The 21021-nt window shown below is 38.3% G+C and overlaps 1 protein-coding gene across 2 annotated transcripts in view; it reads right to left on the minus strand.

The window, feature by feature from the left end:
- Positions 1-21021, minus strand: part of Fgf12 (fibroblast growth factor 12) — a 558915-nt gene that overhangs the window by 169931 nt on the left and 367963 nt on the right. For both annotated transcript variants that reach the window (XM_055624928.1, XM_055624927.1), the window contains one exon: positions 17860-17963. In XM_055624928.1, the coding sequence (XP_055480903.1) occupies positions 17860-17963 (104 nt within the window). The remainder of the gene's footprint in view (positions 1-17859; positions 17964-21021) is intronic.

Below are 21021 nucleotides of genomic sequence, written 5' to 3' on the forward strand. Positions count from 1 at the left end.
TCTTAATTTTATTTTAATAATTTATTTCATTTCCTCTGCTTTTTAAAAATATCGGCTTCACGTAACCTGTTTTCATAGTTAATTTATTATTTTCAGTATGTGTCACTGATTTTTTTTATAGCCTCCCACATATATTTCACTGTGTGAAAATTTTAGTCTTTTAGCCAGTTGGGCAGTGGTGGTGCACACCTTTAGTCCCAGTGCTTGAGAGGCAGATCTCTGTGAATTCAAGGCCAGCCTGGTCAAGAAAGTGAGTTCCAGGACAGCCAGAGCTATCACACACACACACACGCGCACACACACACACACACACACACGCACACACACACTTGTCTTAAAAACAAACAAAAGAACAAAACTAAACTGAAACTAAAAACTTTATCCATTTATTCAACATTTGAGTTGCTTCCACTTTGAGACTGTAGTTAATTAATTATACTATGACTACTCAGAGTTTGTACAGAAATACATTTATTTCTTTGCAGTAAATATTTGATAGAATAACTGCTGGTCATGTAAAAAACTGTCTAACCTTCTGTGTACGCACCTAGACTGTTTTCCAAAATGTATTCAACACTTTAAGTTCCCAACAGCAATATACAAATAATTCACTTTCTCACCTACGATTGTTACCTAACCTTTTAAATATATCCTTAGTGTGTGTGAGGCAGTATCTCTGTGTGATTTTAATTTACATATTCTTGATGGCTGACAGTGCAGAGAATCTTTTCGTGCAGCCATTGGCTGCTTCTGTTGTTTGTTTTTAAAGTGTGCCTACTACTTAGGTTCTTTGAGTCCATTTTGTTTCATCGGTGGGGGTGCACCAGGACACTGTATATGGTAGGCAAGTGTTCCATCCCAACACTATTCTCAGACCTTTGCACACTTAACCATGCCCTCTTATCCCTGTGTTGTGCCAGGACTTTATACATTCCAGATAAGTTCCTAGTTGGAAAGGTGACTTTCAAATTTTTCTTCCATTCTATCAACTCACTTTTCACTTGATTGTATCTTTTGAAGTACAAAAGATTTTAATTATGATAAAATTCAGTCTATTTTTCTTTTATTGATTGTATTTTGGTATCATTTCTATGAAACCATTGCTAAATGTGAGGTCATGAAGACCTACTTTTATGCTTTATTCAAAGATTTATCTCTTACAGTTATTCAGGTCTGAGATTCATTGTGAAATTTTTTTTCATATGTGCTATGAAAACTGTCTTATAAATAGTAATTAGGGTTGGAGGTCATGCTGCCAATCAGACCTCTCAAGTAATTAAGATCTTATCAACATGCCAATAAGTATCTTTTGTTGAAAACAACCGGAAATGTTCCTGCAAATTCCAAAAGCACAGTAACAACTTTAAATAAAAAGTCTTTAAGTATGTGGTACACACAAGTTTTAAAACTATACATCCCCTATCAGTGGACTTGGGGAGTGGCATGCATGCAGAAAGGGGGGGGTTGGACCGGAGGAGAGGAGGGAGGGGCTTATGGGGGATACAAAATGAATAAAGTGTAATTAATAAAAGTTAAAAAAAACTATACATCTTGTTATACATTCTACAGAATGTACACAGAAAGTCAAAATTCACAGGTTGATAGTACAAAAGAGAGAAACTCCCTCAGAATAAATTAGTGAAAGTTTGGAACTTTACACTAAGAGCCAAACAAAGCAGATCTATCTTGATCTCTCTGACAGCACTAATTGCATACGGAAATGTCCCCACTTATTTGTTTAATGTTGTAGTCTCCTGCTACAGTGAAAGTCCTTCTCATTTTACTTCTAACATATAAGGCAGTGGCTCTCAACATTCCTAATTCTGTGAGCCTTTAATATGTGGTGACCTCAAACACAAAATTTTTTTCCTTGCTACTTCACAACTGTAATTTTGCAAGTTATGTATTGTAATGTAAATACAACAGGTATTCGGGATATCTGGTATGCAATCTCGTAGATTGAGAACCACTAATATAAGATGGGCGTACATTGTCAACCATAAATACGAATGACTGGGTGAGTAAGAAGATGGAAAGCTTCCCTATCTGGATATTCAGGGTATCAACACCAGTCGAGAATGCCTGCCTAGAGGCACTGTTAGATGCTACTCCATGCTATCTTTCAGTTTCCTCATGGCATGTGGAGTGACTAAAGTTGTCTGTCACAGTTCCCGGGGAAAGCCTTTCCCATCTAGTGCAGAATTACTGTTAAGTAGCAATGCTTATTCATCCTTGCCCTAGCTATATATAGTGAGACATTTCAAAGGAAATACCCAGAAGTCTGATAAGAAGAATCAATAGGCAATGCACTTCTATTCAAATTACAGGGAAGCCCTAATCAGTCTGATTCTGAATAAAATTAGAGGTAATCTTTCTTCCCTTATAATCTCTAAAAGAAGGTCATAGGTTTGGTGACTGATTTTATTTAAATATTATTACCGGTTGCATATATATTATGCATCTTAATGAAAAGACTACACCTATGCTCTGTGTTTCAATCTGCTTGTGCATTTGTCTCTTTTGTGTCCTAAAATATTACATTTCATACCTATTTGGGTGTGAGAAGGTTTAACTTTTCAGGCAGGTACTCAGTATCTAGGGTCTTTTCTTTGGTGGGTGTGGAAGGAACACATATTCATATAGGTGTACAAATATGTGCAAGCATACATGTGGAGGCAAGAAAACACTGGCTATCATTCTTCTCACCATCCACCTTGTTTTTGGCGACAGAGTCTCTAACTGGTCTAGAGAAGTGTTTCTCAACCTGTTGATTTTGACTTCTCAGGCAAACCTCCATTATAGAAAATATTTACACTACAATTCGTAACAGTAGCAAAATTTCAGCTAGGAAGTAACAACAAAAATGATGTTATGGTTGGGGGTCACCGCAGTGTGAGGAGCTGCACACATGGGTTGCAGCGTTGGGAAGTTTGAGAACCGTCGCTCTAGAACTTGCCAAGCTGACTACACTGACTGTCCAACAAGCCACAGTGACTTGCTTTTGTGTGTGCGACTCTACCATTCCGTCGCACAGATCGCCATCCTTGAGCTTTAACCTATAGGCTCTGAGGGTCAGATTCATGTCCTTGTACTTGTACAACAAACAAGAGAAGCCACTGAATGATCCCCATCATCAGATCCCTTCTTGAGCCCTTTGATAAGCATTAAATATCAATATTTCTCTCAAATTCATGCTGAGTCCTGATCTCCAACATGTTGGTGTTTGGAAGGATCCGCTGAGAAGGAGTTACATCATGAGGATAGGGCCCTCGTCACAGAATTAATGTCATTCTAAGAACAAACAGGAAAATGCCTGCTTCCTCCCTCTTCATGTGAGAAATATGCCCATTATTTAAATTACCCAATTATGGCAATTTTGGGATGCTCAAATTCACTCAGAAAACTATGATTTTGATGAAAATGGCAAGGTGTAATGCTTAAAATTAAAAAAACAAGACCAGATAAATCAAAACAGGCATTACTCTTGTCTCAGTTCACCGAGAGATGGCCCCATGATACCTGCATCTACAGATCTGTAATTAGAGAGCACCTAGACACCTGTGGAGGACTCAGCTTTCTTGGTCACAGTACCACATTAACCTCTATGCCACTTTCCCCTGCCTAAAATGTATACACATTCGCTGTGATGTAGGATCCATCTTGTACCATGAGGAGAAGCCTGGACAAACCAGCCAGTGATCCAACATCAATAACTGCTTAGTTCAGAAATTCTGCTTACATCAAAAATCCTTAAGTCTGTGATCTCTTCATGCCATTGTTACAGCCTCTATTTGGCTGATATCCAAACCCACTTCAGAGCTGATACAGAGAAGTGAATTTAGGAGAGTTAAACTCAGTCACCTGTGATCCCTTCACTGAGGGCTAAGGCTGGAGGACTGTAAGTTGGGAGATCAGTTTGAGCAGAACAATGAGGCTGTGTCTCAAACACCAAAACCAAGCCATGGTCCTGGAAAGAAAAGCTAGAAAAAGTCAAATTAGGCTACAAGGTTCTGTGTACATATTGACACCTCAGCCTACCAACTGACTCACATCTGGAGTCACGGGCTGGACATGTATCAGACAGGTTCTTAACTATTGCCCAAATCCTAATCCAGGATACCTCTGAGAGTTAATTCACTTCTATTAAAAATTACACAAAGAAATCAGCACAAAGCAGAACCATTTGGAATGAACCAGGGCACACACTTTCCCCATGGGAGGCTGATGTGTTCTGTGGCCTCAAAATAATAAAGCCTTTCCCAGTTCAGCTGACTGAAATATACACCACTTGTATTTTAATATGTTTAATTAAGTTCCCCATTGCAGTGGCTAGATTGTAATTTAAAGGAAGGAGCATATGGTGAATGAAAAGAACATCATATTTGTGGCCTCATTCTATTACTGTTCTAATTTGACAACCTATCACACATTTTTTATTTGTTTGTTTGTTTGCTTGCTTGCTTCATTCTTGTTATTCTGCTCAGTGTTGTCTGCTGAAACAGCTAACTCCTTTCCTGATATGGTTACAAAGGTGACTTGCCTCCTGCTTCTCTGTTTTAACCTACCTCTATTCCATTCACATCTCAATTAAAACATCAAAATCTCAGATGGAAACACAGTGGGTTTCCCTTAGCATATCCTTGTAACTTCCTTCTTCTTTTTCTCTCTGATGGTTCTAAAAGCCATGAATGGTAGACTTATATCATATAATATGCTGCCCTTCAAGTGACATGTATAGAGACATTTAAAAAGACAGATGCCTCCAATGTTAGAAAACTAGATCATGCTCGAAGGAGAAAAAGGAAAAATGACTAAGTTTTGTGTTTCCTGGTACAAGCCCAAGATAAATTCAGAGAGCAAACCTATTAATTTTTAAGGTGGTATGGGAGAAGACTGGATATGGTTCATGTCTACTTTGTTCTATCTTCATCCCAAACCTTCTGTCCTCTGTGGCATTAAAAGGTCCATGCTCTCAGTTCTAAATGCTAGGAGTGTTTGTCTGTTTGTTTTTGTCATTAATTTTGCTTTTTTTCCATTTTTTAAAGAATGTCGTACATTAGTACTGTATCTAAATTATTTCAACCCCATCTCCCTCCAGTACCTCCCATGTCCAACTCCTTGTCATAAATTCATGGCCTCCAATATTAAATTATTATTGTTCTACATATATAAATATGTATATACATACACACATACAAGGAAATACAGCCTGCTGAGTCCATTTAGTGTTGCTTGTATGCACATGTATTTAGCACTAACACTTGGGATTACGTAACCTACTAGGAGGCTTGTCCTTGTTTGGTTTTTAAAGTCAGCTCTTGTTCAGATACAATCCAGTCTTGAGACTTAAGCTAATTGCCCCTAATTAGATGAGAGCTGTTCTGTAACCAATCACCCAGTGCCCAAGGTAGCTGAAGATATTGGATTAGGTGGTTCAGGTACCATCGCTATAACTAAGGATGGTATAGATGCTGCATGAGTGTTACACGCTGATGCCACAGGACTGACATTCTGAGAGTCATCTTTGAGGTGTCCATTGATGGCATGCATGGAAGCGCAAATCTGAAACCCCAGCTTCCTAGAAGCTGAGGCAGAAGCTCTGTCAATTCCAGGCAAACATGGGTCACAGTAAACTCTAGGCCTTCCCGAACTTCTCTAGAAATGAGACCTTGTCTTGAAATTAAAATAAAACTTTAAAAAGTAATATACATTTCTGTACACGTGTATACATGTGTATACATTACAGCTACTACCATTAGTGTGGTTAATGTGAAATAACTCTACCATACACTGCTCTTGAGTAAGAAAGGAAGAGTTAAAAATTTGGTACAATTTTTTAAATCACTCAAGCCCAAATACTCTTTCATGCTGTTCTCAGAAACTGTCTTGTTTCTGTTCTTCAACAGAAAACCTCGGTTAAAGACACATATGCTGATTTCTACAGCGTAGGCCAGCTTTAGGGCTAACGTAAGACTGTTTTCTGGAAGTTACAAACTATGAGTATGACCAACATAATTTACTGCTGGGCAGTAAAGCGCCGGCAGCCTACTCCAAGGTGAACCATTAAGTACACTGGAAAGCACACATGGTCACAAGCCGGGAAATTCTTCCAAACTGTTGGGAGCAGACAGACATGAGTTATCACAAACACTAAACTCAATGATGCTCCATCGACTCATTCCACAAGATTTAAGCCTTCACACAGCCACTGTGGTTTTCTGTGTAAATTGTTAACCTGTGTTATATATCATCCCTAACTTCAAAGAACATGCAGTGTAGTAAGGTGTATAAAACATCCTGCAAGGGGAGTGGCACTTACGGTCACTTAAGCCAGTGAAAGCAGAACTGATGACTCCTTCTCACAAAAGACAGAAGAGCCAATGAGAACGCATATCACCTATTTGCAAGTAGTTAGCTGCCAGCTTCTCATGTTGGCAGGGTTCGGTTTTTTTCTCTTAGTTTAACATTCCAGTTCAATTAACTAATATATGTATATATATATATATATGGAGCAAAAAGAAAATGGGCAAAACAAGTTTATTTCAGGGATCAGATGCTGTGGCCAAAAATTACTCCAAGATAAAAAGAAAATTATTCAAATTTCAAGAAAATCACAAGTTAATGAGATGAAAAAGAAAACCTGCGCTCATGACCTAAATTATACTCTGAACAATGTAATCATTTAGCAAGCTTCTGGTTTCTGGCCTTTAACTTTATTTTTCTTTTTAAATTAATTAATTTATGTGTTCACTCTACATCCCAATCTTAGCCCCCTCCCTGCTCTCTCCTCTTTGTCCCATCCTCCCTCTCTTTTTCCCCTTCCTTCCCCCATTCTTCAGTTAAGAGGAGCACCCCCCTCCATGCCCAACCCACCCCAGCCTCATTAAGTGGCATCAGGGCTGAAAAAGTCCTCTTCCCCTGTGGCATGGTGAGGCAGCCCTACAGAAGGGAGTGATTAGAAAGCAGGCAACTGAAACCAAGGCAGAGACAGCTCCCATTCCCCTTACTAGGACACCCACAAGAAGACTCAGCTGCCCATCTGCTACATCTGTGTAGGGGGCCTAGGTCCAGTGTATGCATAATCTTTAGGTGGTGCTTCAGTCTCCACAAGTCCCTCTGAGCCCTGGCTAGTTGGCTCTGTTCGTCTTCTTGTGGAACTCCTGTCCCCTCCTTGTACTTCTATCCTTCCTCTCACTTTTTCACAAGACTTTAACTTTCTTTATTCAGGCGTCATTATGTTCAAAATTCCAGAATTCATTTGATATTAATGCCAAAGACCCACCCATTTCTCCCCCGCCGTCACCCTCTGTTTTCTTCTCTTTCCTCCTCTCTTGTTATCAGGTTTCCTAAGAGGTCACCCTGAGTATGCCTCTGATTTCAGATGTTTCCATGCTGGAGTAAGCTGATAAGGAATTTAAATTGTGCTGGGAGGGATTGGGAGATGGTTAAGTGGGTAGAATGCTTGGAATGAACCCATGGGGCCCAGAGATCAGATCTCCCGCACTCCTGTAAAAGGCCAGCGCAGTGGTAAATCTCTACTGAGATGAAGGGAAGTGGGTGGATTCCCAGATGCCATGGCTGTTCTTTACCTTTGATAGACAGTGTTTCTTTATTAAAAGCATGGCAACCCAACCTTTTGAAGATATAACATTGACAAGACTCAACACAGGAGGCACATGACTAACGAAGTTTGCAGACCCCACCACCACCACCACACACACACACACACACACGAGCCAGAGGTTATACAAAGCTGAATTGCAGAGCATGGATCGTCACAATTAGAAACATGATTACAGAGATAACTGCCAGACAGCCAATTAATTATTGCCAGAATTAGGCTGCATGATGTTACCATCAACTATCTTAACAAGGTCTTGGCAGATGTCTTCATCTGGGGACTGCAGTTTTCATCAACTTGAGAAGTGTTCATCCTTATCACATAGGATCGCTAACTTTGAGCACTAGATAGAATCGACAAGGCATGAAAACAATTAATTCTAACAAAAGAAGAAGCACAGACAAATGTCTTTTCAAAACCCCAAATAAAGAAACTATTTTGATCGTGGTTAATGTGAAAGTGTTTATTGTATACTAAATGACAGCAAAACTTGGGCATCTGTAATAAGGGAATGCTAAAAATAATTAGAGGCATAAATGAAAGAGCATGCTCCTCTCTGCTACAATGTGTGGGTGTAAATGATCCCTGGAAGCTCTCAATGGGCTTCTTTTCTTCTTCCCCAGAGATCTCCATACCCTGCACCTTCTTTTTAAATAACCCAGAGTCATCTCTAGTCTCTAGGGTGTCTGCTCTCACTAACGGAGGTGTGAAATTCTAAATGTTGTTAAAACTTGTGCATTAACCGAGAGCCTGTCATTTGTTTTATTAATCATTTTTTTCTTATTGTCTTTACATAAAGCTTATCAAAGAACTGTGGGTTTGATAGTAAATCTAAGACAATAAGGTAAGAAATAGTTCATTGTGAGAGAAAGTAAGAGCAATGCTGATTGCAGAAATGAACATTGAACTAAAGTTACTTTATCTTAACCTTCCTTGTCACATCATTTTATCCACTTACCCTTCCTGTTTCCCAGGCAGACCTTCTGTCACTCAGCAGTAAAAATATGAGAGTTATTACAAAGATATGATGAGATAGTTTATATGAAAGGGTGGGGGACATACAAAGCAGTCAACAATGTAAATGTGTCATTACATATAAACCCAAGGACAAAATAGCATCATGAAAATCTTACGGGTTTCACTTCAGACCTAGATATAGATCCTAGTCCTGCCACTAGGATCTGCTACTTTAGGTCAGTTACCTGCCTAAGCCACTGTTCTTCATCAAAAGCTAATAATTTCTGCCCCCTCTCCCAGCATTGTTTTGAAACATGAATACAAATCTAAAAGCGTTTTCAAAGCAGCAACCAACAAAACTTGTAATTATACTTATAATACGATTGTTAACGCAGCAATGGCTGTCCTTAGAGCTGCTGTCATAATAACTTACTAACAGTAGGATGCAGACAGACTTGAAGAAGGGAATATATCACTTCTATAGATTCATATACAATTGCTACAGATTAAGACAGAGGTAAGTAAAAAATAGTGTGCATGTAATTTTAACTGATCTCTCAGTTAAAAAAAACTAGCATCAGTTTATAAACTAATTCATATTTTGAAGATAACTATTTAAAGTTTATAAAATAAGCAATGATTACAATAAAAAATAGAGCTTTCCCAAACATATTAATCATTGTTAATCAATGAAATATCAGTGACATGTGTGCTAAGTACATCAAACTTCATTAAAATGCAAATTACTCCAATTGCTTTTTAAGTATAATTTTTCCAGATGCAAATGTCAATACTTCCAAGTTGTCCAAATCATTCACTTATGTTTTTACTTTCCAAATGCTGGCATGCCAGAGGATCTGCTCCAAACTTTCCTTTTCTACTGTTTCCTTCTTCCAAGCTGTGGCAAAAAAAAAAAAAACAAAAACAAAACAAAAAAAAAAAAAACAGTAGGAAAGAAGATGGACACATCAGCTCACTGATTCTGGGGATGAGCTACTGGAAGGACTGTGAAAATTACAGATTCAGAACCGTGAAGGCAAGTGAGTTTGTGGGGATGGAGCCAAGCCAACGTAATATGTTCTAGTATCCATTTCTGTTGGGTGGTTGTAAAGCACATTAGGAATTTAACCTAACTCTATAATACCAGAAGGCAATCTATGTGTGTGAAGGACTTATCCAGACAGGAAATGACAACTGTAATTCAGGTGGGGACTTTGGGTCATTCTTTCATAGATGGAGAGCTACCTGGGCAACCTACCACTGGATCCCCAGTGAAGTGTCTTCACACAGAGCCTCAGAAGAGCTTGCTACTTTGGCTCTTCTGTTTTGTTGTCTTGATCAGGGATTGAACTCAAGACCTCATGTTGCTTGACAAGCCTCTATGCCTCAGCTACATGCTTAGTTCTAACTTGGCCTACTTAACTTGTGTCTCTTCTCTGTGATAACCCATAACCATAACAATACATTTATAGGAGTTCTATTTGTTTCTAGTAAATTGTCAAGCAAGAGAATATTTTTGGGAATCTCCCGAACTTCGCATTGGTGTCAAAAGTGCAAGAGGTCTTGGGCACTGGGACCTCCAACTTTCCAACTGGATCAAAGTTGTTACAACAGTTACAAAAACAAGGATATCCTTTAAAAACATAAGACGCTTTCATTCACTCGTGCCTTTGTATGGTCAGAGTTTCACACTCAAGTATGTGGCATGTGAGATAGCACCAATCGGTGTACCCTGGATAAATCTGAGTCACTGAGGTAGGAAGTAAAGCCTAAGACAGCATCATCCGAAAGTCACCAAGACTTTCCTCAATGAAACTTTAGTTAATTATCCTATTATTTGTAAGAAATTTACCTATAATACTTAGAATATGCAACTAAACTCAGCAAGTTTTTAGTGAAGAACTTCCTATTCAAGAGAATATCCTCATGGTAGTGATTGGAGAAAAAAAAAATGTCTGTCCTGGGCATCAAAGATTAATTCAAAGCGTACTCACCAGCAAAACAGAAGCCAATTGCTAGCATCTTAATGTGAAAAAGGCATTTTATTTCATGTTCAATGGTGATTTTTAATGGACATATCAGCTGACGCTGGAGCTGGGCTACTGGAAGGGTTGTGAATATCACAGATTCAGAACAGAAAAAGGCTAATACAATAGTGTCAGCAATCCTTGAGTATCTACTACTACAAATATCAATCTACACGGTGATTAATGAAATCACCATATCACCAATTTCCTAGCCGCAATATGAAAATTATCTAGATTTATAATATATTCTCGATGATATCACTCTGTAGTTCGGTCATGTAGAGAAGCTTCAATTCAAATAACTTAAGTATAAAAAAATGTTAGTGTGAATAAATTTATAGAGAGGGTAGACTTTAAGCTCAGCTGTCTGTGCATATGATGAAAATAGACTCTTCTTCCCTTGACTCTCACTTAAATATAACCATTTAAGAAACTTTAGATGGCCTTATAGACTTTTTCAAAACATATAAAACTCAAAGAAAATAAAGCACATAAATAAATAGATTAAACTTCAAAGAAGAACAGTCTAAACCAGAAAAAATAGATTATAGATGCTTAATGTATATGTATATAATGAATTTATATATATATAATGAAAATTTTGCATAAAATGTCTTCTTCAGTCAGTTCTTTCATAGGGAGTGAAAGAGCTTTCGTTTTCTCCACTTGAAAGTGTTATTCAATTTTGTTAAAACTATTTTAAACTCACTTTAAAAAGGTACAGTGAGCTTAAATTTAATCAAAGCAGTTAAAAACTTACACACTTAAAAAACTTGTTGCTATAAAAAAATGTCAGGAGATACAAATGAATAAAACGACATATCAAGTTCATATGACAGACTACTTGTTTAAATGTCCAAATTACCTAAAATAACCTATATGTTCAATATCATTTGTAATCAAATCTCAACGTATTTTTTTGTAGACTCAGAAAATTCATATTAGAATAAAGGACCTGGAAGGAACAGGAGCCCCACAAGAAAACCAACAGAGCCAACTAACCTAGGCCCAAGGGAGCTCAGAGCTCAGAGCTTCAGAGGCTGAAGAGCATGCATGGACTTGACTTAGGCCCCCTACACATATGTAGTCAGTGAACAGCTTGGTCTTCAAGTAGGTTTCCTAGTAAGGGGAGAGGAAACCATCTCTGACACGGATTCTGTTACCTACTTTTTGATCACTTCCACCTGAGAGGCTGCCTCTCCAGGCCACAGGGGAAGAAAATGTGTTCATTCCTGATGAGATTTGATGTGCTGATATGCCCTGGTGGGAGGACAAGGGACTCCCTTTATCTGAGGAGTAGGGAATTGGGAATAGGGGGAAGGGGGGAGGCCGGGAGGGGAGGAGTAAGGAGACTACAATCACGATGTAAAGTAAATAGACAGACAGATAAATGAAAGTCAAAACAAACTGCAAAGCAAATAAAGCAATTATCCTGATAATTTCTGACCTTAAAACATACATAAATCTACAGTAATTTGACAGTATAATCCTGGCACAAGTACAAACACATTTTTCAATGCATGGTACGAGAAAAACTTCATAGCTGTATGCAAAAGAATGAAAATGGCACTTTAAACATATTTTTTTTTAATATTCACTCAAAATAGATTAAATACTTAAGTGTGATAGCTGAAATTAAAGCTTCTAGAAGAAAACTAGAGTCAAAGCTTCATGGGAATGATCTCCTGAATATGACACCAAGAGTAAAGAAAGAGAACAAAAAAAAAAAAAAAAAAGCTTCGGGAACTCCATGAATAAAAAGTTCTGTACAACAATAAAGTAAAAAGACCACCTCTAAAGAGAAAAAAAAATTTCAAGTAGTATCTGATGAAGAGTAAATATCCACCATCTATTAGCAAGGTCCAACTCAGCAACAAACACATACAACAAGCAAGCAAGCAAACAAAAACCAGCCAAAGAAATTAAATACATTAACCTCCCAGGAGGCTGTGCAGAAGACGTCGTAAGAGACATATGGAATGCCAGCAAGCTTCGCATCACTGAAACTCAAACGATACTTGTGTACATCGTATGTGGTGGGATGACCAAAGTCAAAGGAGAAAGAAATGATTTCAGAATATGTCAAGTGTTGGTTGGGAAAGAGGCATTTGAACAATTGTTCACTGTTGGTAGCAGTGAAAAACAGGGCTGATGCATGGTCGGCAGTGTGGGGTTCTGCAACAGAATTTAAACAGAGTTAAGTGGCCTAGTAACTTTATCTCTGGACATAGATCCAGAGAAGTGAAAAGACTTCTGAAGACGTATTTGTATATTCATGTTCACTGCAGCATTAATCCCATTACCTATAAGTAGAAGGAACTTCAATGCTTTTCAATAGTCAAAAAAAATACTCATCATGGAATTTTTACTAAGTTTTTGTGACAAAAGTAATCCTATTGCACGGTATAACATGGATGAAACTGGGAACATTTTGCTTAGTGAAATAAGTCATGGGAAGGAGAAAAGGGGAGATGTTTTTGTAATGGGCATGGGTATTTCGTTCTTGCAATTGAAAGAGTTTTGGAGATCTGTTGCCCAAAATATAGACATGATTAACAGTAAAGTGCATGCAAAAGTATTAAGATGGAAAATTGCTTTATGTACTTTCGGCCAAAAATGAAAAATGAAAGAGAGGGAGAGAGAGAGAAAGAGAGAGAGAGAGACTCAGAGACAGAGACAGAGATTGATTCATTGCCTGCTCACAGTATCATGTACCTTCTCTTTTCCAAATAGAGGGCAAGGACAAGTACAATACAAAACTCACGGCCTAATCACGACTGCCAGAATCAGCATTGTCAAAGCAAGAACAAGTTTCCCATGAAATAGAAATGGCACCATACCAGCTGCAGCTTCATGCCTGCCTTGCTTTGGGTCGTGAAGAAAACCATTTATTAGGAGTAGAGCACTCGAGCACTCCTAAGTTAGCTGACTTAACTAAAATTCCTCCTAGCAAAGTGAGGAGTAGAGCCTGGGTAGTTGCTAATGCAGTGAGCTGCACTGGGGTATCCTGCAATGAAAATGATGTCCCTAGCTTGAAGCACAGGACAGTCCATTACAACAACAGAGACTAGATAAACCCATACCTCACACCTGGCTCCTGCACTCACCCCATTGTTACCCTAGGATAACATCTTGGAAATGCCTTAAGACTACTCTAAACTAGGGATATGGATAAAAGTTACCAAAAAGTTGCTAGGGCACAGCAAGAGACCTCACAGGAAGAACTATTGAAAAAGAGAAAGAAGTGAGCATGCTCCAAAGCTGAAACGCTGATAAAGAGTTAATGCTAAAGTCTAACCTGAATGTGATTATAAAACGGTACTCAAAAATTAATGCTTAGTATATGAATTCATAACTATGGAAAACACCGGCCAATTATGTTAGAAATGCTTGGAGAGATAAGCTAATAACTTTCGGTAAAAAGTGAAAAAAAGCAATACAATAAAAAACAGGAAGAAATAAATCAAGAATGGGAGGGTATTAATAGAAGCCATTCAACATTCAGTAATGAAAAACACCATGACTGAAATCACAAAACAGCATAAAATTTGAACACAATGAGTATGAATGCTTTTAACTTACATCATAGAAATAGCACAAAAGACTGGAATGCATGATTGATAGATGAAACAGATATGGGAAACAAGTTTTTTTTTTTTTTTTTAGAATTGAAGAATTATAACTTTTTGAATTATAAGTTCATTACAAGTTTCTAACAGGTAAAGACAGTTTAGAAACAGGAAATATAAAGCGAAAATATTTTTTAGGTTTCCATAGAGATTACCTAAAAGGAAATAATAAATTGACAACAAATTCCTACATTCAACAACAGATGCCAGAAACTAGTGGAATATCACCTCATGGATGCTAAGGGAAATGCTAGTCCAGTGAGCCACTCACAAGTACCTGGACTGCAATCAAAGGGAGAAATGGAAGGATACACAGCCACAGATTCATGAGGCAGGAAATTACCAATTACACGGAGATCCTCACACAAAACCTAAAAATTCACTAACGTAGATCCCCACACAGAGAATAATAAAATGTGTTGTTTAGGGAAACAGTAAACAAGGCAAGATTAAATTTGGCACACACGCACACATACACACACACAAACACTGTTCGCAGAGATTATTTTCAAAGATTGGCAAAATGCGAACACTATCCACAAATAATTTATTTTAAAGTGGAGCTCATCATATTGGTAAAATGGAAAATGTCTCATAGCTCATGAGCTGTTTAGAAGTCAGAAACATAAAAATATGTATCAATGTATGGAATCATGTAGAAAGATAGATGATAGATAGATAGATAGATAGATAGATAAATAGATGATAGATAAATAGATAGATGTAAACTGAAAACTAGAGGAAATCGTTAAAGGAACAGAAATGCAGCTTGAGTTTAGAGGGATCAAAGGAGAACTAGAAAATTTCAGTAATGCCATAATGCCAGAGAGTTTAAAAAGATGTAAAGCAAAATAGGTTTCAGCATGAAAAATGCAATGATTGAAAAACAAGTCAAAAAAATGCATCAAAAAACTATGTCAGATATATCTATCGCTATATTTATGTAGCTATATCCATATAGGTTTAGATAGACACGGATATGCAGATGGTTTAGATTGATGCTATAGATACAGCTCATCTAGATATACATATATGTATACTAAACATATATATGTATACATAGAGATAAATTCATTCTCCTGGATTTTCAGAATAGACATTAACTCCTTCTAGCTCCAGGCTCCAGCAATCAGCCTGCCTTCACCGGGCTACTCTTCTTTCCAGCTTCCCAGTGAATGAAGAGAGCTCAAAGTGAACAAGGGATATCTCCAGCTTAAACCTGAACAGAAACTGGCAGTATGGACAGGATATCACCCCCGAGTTCCTCTTGGACTCAGCTTCTCCCTCTACATGTCTGTTGATGGCCTCACTGATGTGCACTACTGAGCTGGCCACAAGAACTAGGTAGCTGCTTTTCAAATAACCTCGAGCCTTAGTACATGGCAAATCCACAGGAAAGCTGAGGCCAACAACTGCCTTTGAACTCACCACAAGGCCCCTGCCCCTCCCCCCATCTCCTATTGCCGCACACCAGATAGAGGAACTGCACAGAGTGTGATGGGACCGTACACTCTGATGTTGGTCTCTTTAGTCCCATTATAGACTGTTTAAAGCCAGTGTTATAAAAACCCTATCAGTCTGGGCCAGAGACAAGGGAGGGTTTGAGAGGAGAGAACCAGATGGCCTATGCTAGCAGTGATCTACTTAGCATTCTAGGCTACTTGCCTCTGCTATCCTAGCAAAGAAAACACCATGATTCTATAAGCAACGGACCAAAACAATCTTACTTAGCAAAGTATGTAACTCAGTAAGTGATTGTTGGCTTCACACAGGGGTTGGGTCTGTTTCAGAATTCTGACTGCAATTAAAACTGTAAGTTTCCTTAAGCTGCCTCCTTCTACAGACCCTGAACCCATACACTTAGCCTCACTTCTAAAATAAGAGGCATAGAAAGAATAGGACTCTGAAAAATCTGCAGAGGATGAACCTGTATGTCCCTCTTCTCAAACCACTCTATACATAAACCTCTGGCCAATGACAATCAACTCTAGTTCAGTGACATAAGCCTAGGAGCTTCTGTGGCCTTGCACCCTGAGCATTTACATTCAGTGATGCCTCATTCAGTCTTTAACACAATCCCCAGGTCTACTCCGCATTTTAGTTTTCATCCCAGTCAAGGTTTGTGTTGCTCTTGTTTAGCTAACTAGAATTATGCTCATTTTGATTTTTCTATTTTTAATGAATTTGTGAGGGGTTAGGGCTATGGCTTAAACTAGCCTAGCATGTGCTGGTCCCTAGGCCAATCTCTGGTGCTGAAAAAAAAAGAAAAGAAAAGAAAATTTAAAAGAGCTTTCTGATAACTTTACATGAAGGGCTGTTAATGTATCTACCACAATGCGTGGAAAAAAAATGAATGCTTGTTACTATGGCTTAAGATGTTTCTATCGTCAATTATTATTTTGATCATCAACTTGAAAATGAGCACACATGTCTAGCATATAAAAGTGGATATTTAGATCTGAATGTACTGCAAAGTAGACCATCACCTTTAATCTTTTAAAATTATCTGTGTTTTAACTAACACAGCAATTACAGGTATACAAGGAACAGTGTGACAAAGCAATAAAGTCAAACAGCATATGAAATATGAGTGTAATTGGCCTATCTGTTACCATATTTACCACAGGTTTCTGGGAACATTCATACAATAGAAGCTTTAATATAATATGATGTCAGATGCATTGCTAATAAGCATGTATAATTAGCTCCTCATTTAATAGTTATTTTGAAGTCTACTGACATGATTCAGTGTTCAGCCCACAGCTGAGAAACACAGGTGGACTCTCTAGACAGTCCGACAATGACAGAGATCACAGGATGAGTACAAATCTTTAGCTGTGATTTTCAAGGGATGTTGATCTTCCGTATGAATCACAAACAGGCAATTCCCATATGAGAAAACAAATTCGGAAAAGCTTTTTTTTTTTTTTTTTTTTTTTCAGTGCACGAATTTCAGATTTCGAGAAAGAACAACCAGGATAGTATTAACTTAAAACTGTGTCTTAGATACTTAAAAACATGTCAGTGCTCACAGGATAGCCACTGGCACTACACAACTTTCACTTGTAAATTTGAAGAGATATTATACAAGGGAGTGACCAACACCATCCCTTTAAAGATCCAGAAATTAAGATAAAGTGAAAAAGTATACACACATACGCATGCACAGGCGCGTGCGCGCACACACACACACACTATAAATATATGCATAATACAGGGATGATCCTAATCCCGAGCTCATTCTACAAATTCCCACTGTCTTTAAGTTAGATAATTCTTTCAATTAGAAAAGACAACATCATATTAGGCACTACGCTGACCTATTAAGCACAAACAAAAGCACAGTCTTTCTTTCTCTACAGTTATACAAAGCGGGCCCTCTGTAAGTCATCTGCTATCCTTGAAGAGTGGTTGACAAGGGAAAGAAAAAGCATTTCACTTCTTGAAAGAAACAGAGGGGTAAATTCCAAACTGTACTCTCCGGAAGCTGAAACTCAATGTAAGAACATACAGCAAAGTAACTGGCACGACCTGTAACATCCAAATCGTAAAATCCTTACAATAGCATACACATACACACACACACACACACACACACACACACACACACGAGTGAACTACTTACTGAGCTGTAGAGATAACCTTCCCCATTCATGGCCACGTAGAGGCTGGCTTTCACCCCTTGGATGGCCACCACACGCAGTCCCACAGGAATTAGATTGAAGAGGGCTAGAAGCAAAAAAAATTTAAAAAGAAAGAAAGAAAGAAAAGAAAAGAAAGAAGGAAGAAAAAAGATTAGTAACTGTATGAATAAATCATGTTGCTTTTTACAATATTCTTTGAATTTTCAGTGTCAAAATCTATTTATTGGAAATGTTATGGAGAAAGGGTGGAAAGGGAGAGGGGAGGGAGGGAGGAAGACAGAATTAAAACAACAAGGGGAACTACACTGCCTCATTTAATCTCTGCAAGGCCACTAATTAGTCATAAAAACTCCAGGAAGTTCTGAGACTCAATTAGAACAAAAATCCTAAGTTAGAAGGACTGTAAGGGTCTACCTGGATCTGTATGTCTAGAACTTATTTCTAAAAAAAAAATCAACTGCAACCATAATCTCTCAGTAGTAGAAAACAACCAATATTCTTAAAATGCAGTAAAACACCACAGAGCCTATTTCGGTCTTCTTGCTGTGATCCTGCAAAGATGTTGAGCACAACATTAGACACAGTCATAGACTGACAGGAAGCAACAATGGGGAGAGCATGTCTCTTGATACTCTGAATCTTTGCACGTAAATGAGGATACCTTGATAGCCAACAAGGTGGTTTGAATGACAGTGGCCCCATAAGCTTCTATATTTATATGCTGGTCTCTACTAGGTGGACTGACTGTTTGGGGGAGGGATAGGAGGTGTGACCTTATTGGAGGAGGAGGAGTGTGTCACTGGGGATAAAGCCCATGATGAGTCCAGCCTCACTCACTCTGCCTCCTGCAGGTGAGTTCTCAGGGAAGGCACAGTGCCCTGTCTATCAGCTTGCTGCTCTGCTCCCTCCCCACCCTCTGAAACTGTGAATGAGGTTCCAATTAAATGCTGTTCTTTCATAAAGTGCCTTGGCCTTGGTGTCTCTTCACAGGCATAGGATGATAACTGAAACAAGCGGACAGGCGATTCATAGATAGTTTGAGTGACTAAAGATATAAGTCATAGCTAAAGAAAAATATACTGTATAAAACATTAAAAATTAAGGTGGCAAGTTGATTTAAACAAGGTAAAATCAAGCAGGAATAATGTGGTCTGTATGTGTTCACGTTGCCTGGAGCTCAAAATATTAAGCCAATGTGTCCACTCTCAGAAAAACAAATGCATGGCCCAGAAAAGACAAAGACTATGCCCTGTGCTCCTTCTAGCAATGCCTTGCTATAAAGCATATGTCATAGCCCTAGTTCCAGTAGCTTTTGAGGTTACAGAATGAGCATAGGCAGAAAATACAACCCTGAACATATCTGTGTCACACACAGGAGAAAAGCAACCACCTCGTTAGACTTTGTAGATGGAACTGCAGAGAGGCCTTGAATACCTCATCACTACATCTGTAAGAGAGAAGCTCTTGCAGCCCTCTTTAACAAACTGACCAGCAGTCCATATCTTCTATGCAGATAAAATTCCATCAGTTCACCCATAAATGGACTCAGTTGCTTCCACCTGGCTTCTGTCAACTTGAGACAGAAAGCTATCTAGATACACAACACAAACACAAGCATATAATGTGTTTGGATCTTACTCCAAGTGTTCAGTTGAGACTTGCAGAAGATGAAGCCCTAGACTACAGGTTTCCTGGAGCAGGATGGGATTGATTCCTAGCTGCTAACACTGGCTAAGTGTCTCTGCCTTTCTGAACCTGATTTCTCACTTGTCATGGAAGTTTAAACTATGTTGTAATAGTTGCTTAAGGATTACTTGTTGATTCTATTTAGAGCTGAGCTAAGTTAGTCCTTCCTATAGGCTCACCATTTATCTTATACAGTATAAATTGTGAAAGAAATATAAGACAGTCTACTTAATCAGACAAACCTTACCTATGTTTATTAGGTTACATATGGAGTGACCTAGTATGGTATACAATTTATTTATATAATTAAATGTAACATCAGCTTCTCTATGTATAGTTTGTATGTTGGGGAAGTTCAAGAGAAAATTTTTAAAGAGGCCTGCGGCCTGAGGAATATGGAAAATGTTCCCCACAGAGCACAAAACTGCAGCTAACACTTAGGAAAGGAGAAGGTTAGATTCGTTCTTGGGAGAAACGAGAAAGCACAGCATGTGAATGAATAAGGATGCTCCTAATCATAGAAATTTAGACTTCGCAAAACGGATGCGAGGAGCACGACCCATGAAGACTAGAGCAGCATCACACAGATTAAAAGACAAAGAGTGTTGAAGGTAGATGTTTCTAGACGAGCCACTCAGAGTCACACGCTTTTATATCCAAGTACCCTCCATGTGTCTTTGGTTTCCTATCTGTAAGACAAGCATAACAACGTACTGCATAAGACTATATGAAGAAGAAGAAGGAGGAGGAGAAAAAGAAGAAGGAGGGGGAGCAGGAGAAAGCACTATGCTCTTAAAGGTGTTTCATAAAAAGTTATTTAACATTAACAGTAATCAACATTCCTTTTATGTATATGGGTTTACACATGCCACAGAACCCCACCCTCAGGTGTCTGCGATCATCTTCCACCTTATTTTGAGGCAGGGTCTCTGGGTTGTTCCCAGCTATGTTTGCTACTCTATCTGGCCTGAGAGCTTACAAGTATTTTATATCCATCTCCCATCTCATCACGGAGCTATGGGATTACCACACATTACCATATCCAACTGTACATACAGACTCCGGGGATGCAAACTCAGGCCCTCACATCTGTAATCCCCGCACTTTACTCACTGAGCCATAGCTCTAGCTCAGTATTTAATAATTCTAAATAACAAGCTATGATGTGACATATGTAAAAAAAAATCAACATATTTCCTTAGTTGTTTGGTTTTTTTTTAGTTTATACTCAGCTACTTGCTTAATACTTCAGAAGATAATATTTTATAGCTATGCATTTTTAAGATGCTTATAAACTTATCAACTGTACTAGATCCTACTTCATAAATCCCATGAAGAATTTCTGGCAGAATGAGTATTGCATCAATTTTCATGACAAATTCAGAGAGGCAAGTGATGTTAAAGTTACTCAGAAAGAAAGAAAGAAAGAAAGAAAGAAAGAAAGAAAGAAAGAAAGA

This window comes from Psammomys obesus, unplaced genomic scaffold (assembly GCF_907164565.1).
Source record: "Psammomys obesus unplaced genomic scaffold, mPsaObe1.curated_primary_1811, whole genome shotgun sequence".
Taxonomy (NCBI): domain Eukaryota; kingdom Metazoa; phylum Chordata; class Mammalia; order Rodentia; family Muridae; genus Psammomys; species Psammomys obesus.